We start from the raw sequence: 10,209 nt of genomic DNA on the forward strand, positions 1-10,209 counted from the left end.
GTTAAATTTCATAATCATGTGACTTAGTATGAATCGCTGTCCATTTACTGTGTAGGTGGCCTCTTGGTCAACCTTTCATAATTTCCTTCCCTTAATTTCCTCTCTTTTATTTCTGTGGCTCTAGTTGTTTGTACGTTGGGTGTTCCAGAATTTACTATTTTTATCTATTTCCTATTTTCTATTTATGTGCAAGTAGGTGAGCACTCAGTAAGGGTATTTCTCAATTTACTCAATCAAAATAAGCCAGGTTATAAAAGGAGACCTTGTCTAGATCAGGCTCCCAATGAGAACACTGGTTCCATGCACTCACCTGGAATTCATTTTCCAGTTCCCAAATACATAATTGGAATGGATACATATGGTAGATGGCAGAACCCCTGTTGACTCTTTTCTTAAATTTATTTCAACAGATTTAGAGTTATAATTTTTTTTTTGTTACCTGGGTGGATGGTATAGTGGTGAAGACAGGGCTTTTATTGTACCCATTACTCAAAGAATGTACATTGTGCTCAGTAGGTAATTTTTCACCCTTATCTCCTCCCACCCTCTTTCCTTCTAAGTCTCCAGTGTTCACTATACCACTCTGTATTACCATATGTATACCCATAACTTAGCTTCCACTTACACGTGAGAATACACAGTATTTGTTTTTCCATTCCTGAGATAATTCACTTAGGATATTGGTCTCCAGTTCCATCCAAGTTGCTACAGAAGACATTATTGCATTCTTCCTTGTGACTGAATAGTATTCCATGCATACACACACACATACACACACACACGCACACACACATATACACTCCTCATTTCATTACCTATTCATCAGTTGATGTGTATTTAGGTTGATTTCATATGTTTGCAATGGTGAATTGTACTGTGATAAATACACAAGTACAGGTTTCCTTTTTATATAATAACTTCTTTTCCTTTGGGTAGATCCCCAGCAGTGGGACTGCTGGATCTAATGGTAGACCTACTTTTAGTTCTTTGAGGAATCTCCATACTGTTGCCAGAAAAAAACACAATAGAAAAAAAAAAAAGAAAACTACAAAACAATATGCCTGAAGAGCATAGAGGCAAAAATCTTCACGAGAACCTTATCAACACAAATCAAAAAGCACATCACAAGGATAATTCACCATAATCAAGTGGGTTTCAATCCAGCGATGCGGGGATGATTCAACATACACAAATCAATAACTATGTTCATCACGTAAACAGAATTAAAAACAAAAGTATATGATCATCTCAATAGATAAAGAAAAATCATTGGATAAAATCCAGAATCCCTTCATGATAAAAGCCTCCAACAAACTAGACATAGTAAGAATATAGCTCAAAATAATAAAAGCCGTCTATGGGCTCGGCGCCTGCGGCTCAAGCAGCTAAGACTCCAGCTACATATACCTGAGCTGGCAGGTTCGATCCAGCCTGGACCCGCCAAACAACAATGATGGCTGCAACCAAAAAATACCTGGGCATTGTGGTGGGCACCTGAAGTCCCAGCTATTTGGGAGGTGGAGGTAGGAGAATCTCTTGAGCCCAGGAGTTAGAGGTTGCTAGAAGTTGAGATGCCACGGCACTCTACTCAGGGTGATAGCTTGAGGCTCTGTCTCAAAAATAAAGTAAAATAAAAGCCATCTATGGCAAACTCATAGCCAATAATATAATGAATGGAGAAAAACTGAAAACATTCTCCTTAAGCGGTGGAACATGACAAGAAAGCCCATTTCCCCACTTCCATTCAACATAGTACTGTTAGTACTTATTGATCCTTTAGCCTGTGGCCTAAGTGCTGCTATAAAGAGAAAATCTGAGGACCCTCCCCCCAAAGCCATCACAAAACCAAAACCATAAAAGTCACATCTCAGGGTAACGTGATTAGGGATTAGTGCCACCCTTAAGGCTTAAAGATGCGGAGATGGTGATCTCCAGCATGTCCCCATTGGTTTCACCAGTCTGGCTTCTACAAAAACTAATCAGATCTTAGGGTATGGCACTAGACTGTCTCAAATTCAATGCAGTCAAGCTCTGCATTACAACTACTGTGCCAGAAGTGATATTTCTGCTAGAGTTCAATACGTGCTGAAACCTGAAAATAGACTGCACCACCCAGATCAGCTCCTCTGGGACTCAGGCACTCACTCCCAAGCTTCTGGGAACATTGACTGCTGAAGGCTGGTAGTTGAGACCCTCCTAAGGATCTGCCTCCAGCCAAAGACAGCTGCCTCACTCAAGGTCCCCCCAGAGGACTGTGTCCAGTTCTCGTGTTATTGAATATCATTCTTTCTCAGCTGTCTAAGGTATGAATAATAGTTTTACTTTAAAATAGTTTTGGTCTATTTTATCATTCTTGAATCATCTCTGTTTCTTCTGAGTTTCTTTTTTTTTTCTTCTTCTTCTTCTTTACCTTTTATTTTCTTCTTTGTCTTTCCATGAGGGACTTTGAGCAAATATTTGATAATCTTGTGGCAACCTGTCTAAATACAAGCGTGAGACCTTAAAACACGAACTGGAAGTTCCATGGAAGTTTGTAGCTGATGGGTTTACTCTGAAGTTATCTGAGTTGACATTTCACTACAGAAGCTCCAACCCCATTCTTTTAGACTATGTACTTTTTTTTTTCTACAGATGATTAGTTTTCCCAAACAGGAGTTGTCCATTTTTCTACTTATTAGGGGTGTATGTGGGTAGGTTATAAGGTTCGATCATGGGCTAAAGGAGTCTCATTATTCAGTATCTAGACTTTCAACATCTTTGTGATTTCTGGGTAGCTTCCCCTCTCATAAGGGACTCCCTGAGCCTAGACTCCCTATGAGTAAATGTCTTTAGCAAACAAACATCCATGCTTCTCCCTGATTGGGTGAAGTGTGGGTCCCAGGCTGCCTGTGAATAGGGGAAAGAAACATGTTGGAAAGTCTTTTACCCTATCTCTACTAAAACTAGCTGGAAGTTGTAGCAGGTGCCTGTACTCCCAGCTACTTGGGAGGCTGAGGCAAGAGAATCACTTGAGCCTAAAAGTATGTGGTTGCTTTGAGCTGTGATGCCACAGAACTCTACCCAGGGTAACAAAGTGAGACTCTGCCTCAAAATTAATTAATTAATTAATTAAAATAAAAATTTCCCATATTGGGGATGGTAACTATCAAAAAAAAAAAAAAAGAAAGAAAGAAAGTCTTTTAGCCAATGCTCCTACTTCAGCCTTCTTAGTGCCCATCTTCAGAGGCACTTGCTGCCCACAGTTTGGAGCCTTTCTGGAACTGTGCCATGTAATTGCCCTGTATCTGGGTTTTCCTGTCCTTAGTTTATATTGCAGCTCTTTCTCCTCTGCAAAGCCAGTTCCCTGCCACTAGCGCCTCCGTGTTCAAGCTTCTAACTATCGCTCTTGCCCTGTGTATTGACACCTCTATTCTCCTTTTGCTGTCACTCAGGGAGGCTCCAAGAGGGAGCAGAAGCGAGTGCACACATTTGGTCTTCTCTGTTTTACCTCACCGTATCTCGTAGATGAGAAACTGAGGCCCAAGGAAGGATACTGACTTGCCCAGGTCACACAATATAACAAGGTTTAAAGAAAGTCTTCAGGTAGGTCCCCAGGCCAATGTCCTTTGTGAAAGAACCCCAAGGATGTGAAAACAGGAGGAATGAAGAATTCAGCATGGTAGCTGGTGTAGGGCTGTGTATAAGGACAGAGCGCTCGTGGGCGTGGCCTGATGGAAAATGGAAGGAGATGGCCAAACATAAAAGGAGGTATTTTTAATCCTTGGGGGTCTGGCCTTTCATGTTTATTGTCTATATCATCCCTTTTCTACGTTTACCACTATCTTTTTGCAAGCCAGCCTCTTTACTATTACTACTCTGTACTCTACTCTTTCCTAGAAATACATAGTATATTTAAATGTGATTCTACTCAAATTACCCATATCCTCAAGGGCTTGTTGCCTATTGGATAAACTGGGCAGCTGGGAGGGATCAAAGCAGAGAGCTGCTGAGCGTGGTACTAAACATGGCAACGCAGGGAAGGCGGCATGACAGGTGCGCAGGAACGCCTGGCAGACGCCGGCAGGTGGAGGTGGGGGTGAGGGATGCAGCTCACGGGGATCTCAGTGGTGGCCAGTGCGCAGGTGCTTACCACTCCGATGCTGAAAGCAGTGAGAGAATGTGGTAGCTCTAGCGATCCCCAAATCAAAGGGAACGTCTTGGGAATGGGGACATTGCAGTGTGTTTAGGAGGAGAGAAGGCAGAGCAAGAGGGGCCAGGATGAGTCGATATTTCTCGTGTATAAAATGCTCTTTTCTTCCTGTCAGCTTCTTCCTGAAGCATATCGAAACATAACCGCCCGACCCTGCTGTGAGGCTGATAACTATATTACTCTCCTGTTGCTGGTGTAACAAATTACAACAAACTTAGGGCCTTAAAACAAGACAAATTTTCTCTCTAACAATTCTGGGTGTCAGAAGTCCAAGATCACTGAGCCAAAGTCTTGTGCTGGCAAAGCAGGCTCCTTCTGTCGACTCCAGAGGAGATTCTGGGGTCTGCCTACTCTCCTGGGCTGGGGTCTCTCCCACCAACTTCCAAGCACATCACTCCAACCTCCAGTTCCCCGGTCAAATCTCCTTTTCTGACTTTGAGCCTATTACCTCGCTTATAGAGACCCTTGTTATTATCTACCTGGATAATGCACGTCTACTTATCTCAAGCTCCTTAAATTAATCCCATCTGCAAAGGTGCCTTCTGCCATGTAAAGCAACCTACTCACAGCTACTAGGGATCAGGACACGCACATTTTGGGGAGCCTACCACACCTTCTGATGGTGTTCATGATCCTCAGTTCTCATCAAGATACTGGTATGTTCTCTACAGTTATCAATACAAATGAGTGAGTACATGAAGAAATGAAGGCCTTCCAGAGATTTCAGAGATATTTATTATTTGGTCCATTATGTGCTTTGTCATGTTTCAAACAATTTTCAGAGGGTATCTAGGAAACTAGTGCTTATTCTACAAACTTGACCCTGCTTGGTCTCGAAGTAAATTGTCTGTCATATTAAAATGATTACCGTGGACTTAAGACTGGAAAAGAGAAGAAGGAAAGCCTATGTTTATTATTGTTTTCGTTTAAAGTATGTAACTATTAAAGAAAAGATAAGCAGCAAAGTACAGCCCAAGACAATCAATGGTTTCTGGTCACGCCTGGGCACTGACCCCTTATACACAGTCCCCTTAGCCTTCTTTGCTTGAGCTGACTGGTTCATGGATTGGTTGGGGATGTACATGTCACCAATTTGAGGTAAGGAACTCTCAGTGTCCAAGTAGGAGGGTGGGCACACAGATGGCTCTGATATAAAGCCATGCAAGCCTCGTGCACAAATGCCCAGAGCACACGCCTCACAGTTGGCTGCATCATGGGACCCTTCCAAAGACACCTCTGGGATCACCGACATCTTTGCAAACTGCATGGCACCTTCTCCATAGTATCTCTTCAGAATATGCTGCACCAGCTTGTTCAGAATCATCATAGTGCTCTCTGTGGAGAACTCAGGCATCTCATATTGGGACCAGGAACACTTCTGGCACCTCTGGCCGAAGAGTCGCATAACCACCTGGCCCTGGTCCGTCCAGCGTTCCCAGTGCAGGTGGCACAGAATGTGCACTTGGGCGGACGCCCAGTGTCGCCGGCATAAGGAGCACTGGAACCTGCAGTCAGAGGGAAGATGCCCATTGTGTCCCCAGCTGTTGTTAATCTAAGGGGGAACGGTCCTGCCTCCTCTCTAAGATCCCTTTCAATTCAGAAAAGTTTGTGTAATTTTGAATGTCCTGGTCATCGACAAATGGGAATAAGGGAGATGGTGTTTCAAACAAAACTTTCCTGTGATCCTCTGAGCTTCCACCAAAGGTGGTCCCCAACTTGACCTCTTTGCTAGTAAAGCATCTCCAGATGCCTCAGAAGGGAAAATATTTCTGCTGCCTGAAATATATGAATATATAAAATATTTCTGCTGCCTGTGACTATAAGGAGGAAATGTGTTCCTTCTTATAGTCACAGAGGCAGGCACTTGTCTTGGGGCAGGCCCTGCAACTGGGGCTTTACATGTTATGCCAGTTCACCTTTAAAGCGTTCCTATGAGATAGGTATTGCTGAACCCATTATCCAGATAAGGAAACTGCGTCATTCCAGAGGACACAAGGGTGAGTGGCAGAGGCAGGTCTCCAATCTCAGGCTATCTGTAATCAGCCTTATCTGCCTACACACCTCATTTCCTCTAACGGCTAGTCCCGCACCTCAAGAAACAGACTAGGACCTGCAGCCCCAGTACTAGGGTCGAAGATCCAAGTTCATGGTTTACATCAGGGGGATCTTGGTTAAAGCACTTTCCTTCTGTGAAAATAGTATTCAAGGAGTTTTTGTCAGCATCCAATGAGACAAGGCTTGTGGACACACTTCGGAAGACACGAAATGCTTTTCAAAAGCTGACTGATATTTTCCAAACGTATGTTGGTAGGTTGCTTTTCCTATCTCAAAATGACTATTGGATTTATTTATCTGAACAAGAGAAACACCTTCCTGGTTGGGGGAGGGCAAAAATGATTTTAAAAAATCACGAAGCACTCAAACAGCTCTGGTTAATTTGGAGAGAAACACACAGCTCACTGGCTCACAGAGCAGTGATCTGCTCTGGCAAGTGGCTTGAAAACTGTTCCACAGAGCCTTACAAGGGTCCACTGAAGCAATGGATTCTGCAGCTAAAATATATACTATAATTTACATAATATGTAATGCATAAATATACTATATTATTTATAAATGTGTTATTTAAAAATATGTAACATGTATTTATATTTAAATACGCATTATATATATGAATATAATATTATATAATACATATATTTTATATATAATATAAAATGTGTATTATATAAAATATAATTAATGCACATTATATATATATATGTGTATGTATGTAAAGCTCATTCTGTTATCCTATTATCTTGTGAGAACATAGAAGAAAGAACATTTACTCTGCCTGGGAGGAGCAGGGAATGCTTTTAAGAGGAGATGGCACTTGAGTGGTCCTTCTAGGATAAGTGGGGAGAAAATGAGGAGAGGATCTGCCAAACAGGCTGAACACCATGAGCAAGGGCCCGACATCTGGCCAGGCTTGCCCTGGCTGATAGTCCATAAATGATCGGCTATTAGGGAGCAGAGCATGCCTGAGGCGGATAGGGGTAGACAGGCCAGCAGGGTAATAAGTTCACCTTCCTAATGCCGCGTGTATTTTCATTGTTACAAAGAGGTCGCAATCCACAGCTTGAGAACCGCTGGTTAGATGAAAAGCAGACTGAGGGTCCTGAGTGTTGGGAGACTCGAATGGTGGGTCAGCAGCTCCCACCCTCTAACTTGGGCAAGGAAGTTGGCTCCTGCCACCTGGCAGCTTGCTGGGGGTTAAAGAGGGGGAGGACCAACAAAGGAGGGGCCAACTGGGAACTAGTTCCTAATTCAGGAACCAGGTTTTCAATTTAGTTTTTGCAGCATCTTTCTCTCCTAGTGTCCCCAGGCCTTCTGTAAAATCATGTTCAAAGTCACTGCTTGATCTTAGCCAGTTCTTATGGCATTAAAGGAAGGACCCAGTCCCAGGCTTGTACTGGGGGGCCAGGGTGTGGAGAGCTGCTACAGCCTGGAGAAGCCGGTCAGGACTGATAGGAAACTGACTCTGGAGGTAGTTTGGGACAAATGGGGTGGCAAAGGAATAGAAGGGCAGACTTCTAGAACATGGAGGAGGGCTTCATTGTTTTCCAGAAATATTCAGGGAGGGAAATCGAGTAAAAGAAGAGCGTTCCTGTAGGTAAACAAAAGGGAGGCCTGGAGCTGTGCCTTTTCATTAGATCGTAAAGAGCACTGTGAGCACAAGAGGATGGGGAGCGGGCTGACTCTAATTCTTTTTAACAGGCTCTCAGAAGGATGATACATGTAGATATACAGGTACCTACATCACCATATATGATACATAATGCTAAGCTGAGCCTCTGCCCAAGGTTCACATCCGGGAAACCCACACTCACCAGCCAAAGGCTCTTTGCTGGTACTGCTTCCACCCCAGGGCCACACAGTCCAGCTGAAGGTTCCCATCCAGACTCAGGGTCCATTTGGCCCAGGGTTTTACCTCCTGGATCAGATTTTGAAATGTCTGCTCCCATGTCCTGATATCCAAAACCATTCTCTTCCTCTGAGGCTGAGTCAGTGTTCCTCCTATCGAATGCCCAGCAAGATACAAAGGGTTTCAGTTTCAGTTTTCTCTGTTCAGTTCAGTTTCAGTTTCAGTGTTCGGACAGGAGCTGTTTTTCAGCCTTCCTGTTAGACTGTTGGGGCGCACAGAATGAGTCTTTGTTCTGAACACAGAGAGCAGCAAAATTTTGTTAATTAACAGGCCTTGGTAAGAAAAATGTCTGAGTACAGAGTTCTGGTCTAGATTCTGGGGTGACATATAAATTAGCTTTTATGTTCTTTTCCTCTCTTTCTTTCTTTCTTTTTTTTTTTTTTTTTTTTTTTGCAGTTTTGTCCAGGGCCGGGCTTGAACCCACCACCCCCAGTATATGGGGCTGGGACCCTACTCCTTGAGCCACAGGTGCCGCCCCTTTTCCTCTCATTTTTATAATAGGCAAAGCACTAACTATATTTAGCATGGGGATAAAAGAGTATCCTGTGTCTAGGAAGCAGTTCCTACCCCTACAGGTACACAAACCATGATGATGGGGGGAGGTGTTCAACGCACATTTCATGCACCTGCCAGTCCTTGCTGCAGTTCCTTAAGGAGGATTGTTCCTGGTATTTTGCAGGGAACTGCACAGAGATGAGGTGCCTTGCCCAAAGCCACCCAGCTGAGCCTCATGAATTTGGGTCTGTGTGGATTCAAAACCTGCAATGTTTACTCCCCTGACTACTTGAGAAGAAGCTAAGAATGGTATTTCTGGGTCCAGGCTAGCATACTGGAACCATCTTGTAATACTGAACTAGTAGTTTCATCTAACAAGATTTTCTGGGTCCTGGGGCAGGAGACCAGCTTCAGGAGGAGATTATTTAACTCTGCCATTCCCTGTGAAACTCATCTGGAAGGTCAATATACACTCAGGTGTGGGAGCTGTCTTTCAGTGGTAGGACAGAGAGATTTCTGTCTTGGGATGAAGGATTGGGACTCGATGACCTTTAAAGACACTTCTAAGTCAGAGAGTCTGGGATTCTAGAAAGTAAGCTTAGTCTCCCTGGGATTTAAATTCACATAAGGGAGATAGGGCAAGCAGAACACTCAAGTCTTTGGAAGCCCCACAAAAACTTCTGTGTCTACAACGTGACTAGTTAAATCTTTTTGGGCCTAAAGAGGCCCTGTTTGGGCACCTGAAACACTCTGCCTCTTTTCATCCTTTCCAGGATATTCTGTTCTATATAAACTCTCCCTGCTCTCATAGCCTCAAAAATTTAGGGCACCTATGTCTATAGGTGGGAAAAATTTAGGGCACCTATATCTATAGGTGGGACATTCTGGGAACTTGGAATTGGATCCATAGGATATTTAGAGCTGGAAAGGACTTGGGAATCAACATTCTCTCCTTTCCTTCCAATTTTCATACATAAGAAAACTAAGACTCAGAGGAATGAGGTCTCCTGGCCAAGGTCACACAGCAAATTAGTGGGCCCAGCTCTGCGCACTGCTCACCTGTGTGTAGACCCTTTCTCTCATACTTCCTGCTGCATTTAGGATTCCAGGTCAGCTTTTTAATTCTGTATCTTCAGAATAAGCCTTCAGAGAGTCCTCTGACCCTTGACTGCTCAAATGCTCCATTTTTTCCAAAAATGTAGACTTGATGGGTCCATTGTATCCCACAATTCTCTTTGCCTCTCTTTCGTGTGCTGTCTTTGACATACACGACTGCTCCATGTCAGCCTGTCCATGGCAAGAGGGATCAAGGGAGGGAGATGGTACTGTGAGTTGAAAAAGCAAACTCATTATGTTTGCTCTATTCTCTCATGCAACAATAATAAATACAGACAGCTTCTATAACCAAATGAGTAGAGTTTTTTCTGATCAATATGTAAGCAATCAATACTATGTAGACACCAGTTGAGTATCCTCTCAGTCAATTCAGTTCTGACACCATCTACCTCAAAATGGCATCAGTTGCCAAGGGCTGAAGCCTTGGTTCCCCAAACTGTCCATC

General features: G+C 43.4%; 1 protein-coding gene across 1 annotated transcript; it reads right to left on the reverse strand.

The window, feature by feature from the left end:
- Positions 1–4,906: 4,906 nt before the first annotated feature.
- Positions 4,907–8,231, reverse strand: RTP4 (receptor transporter protein 4). The gene is made up of 2 exons (XM_012806911.2): positions 8,059–8,231; positions 4,907–5,694 (listed from the first exon to the last, which is right to left on the reverse strand). Exons 1-2 carry the CDS (start codon positions 8,211–8,213, stop codon positions 5,103–5,105), a joined length of 747 nt encoding a protein of 248 aa, XP_012662365.1. The 5' UTR covers positions 8,214–8,231; the 3' UTR covers positions 4,907–5,102.
- Between the last annotated feature and the right edge of the window lie 1,978 nt (positions 8,232–10,209).

The sequence above is a fragment of the Otolemur garnettii genome, unplaced genomic scaffold, assembly GCF_000181295.1.
Source record: "Otolemur garnettii isolate 467f Iridium unplaced genomic scaffold, OtoGar3 scaffold00060, whole genome shotgun sequence".
NCBI lineage: Eukaryota > Metazoa > Chordata > Mammalia > Primates > Galagidae > Otolemur > Otolemur garnettii.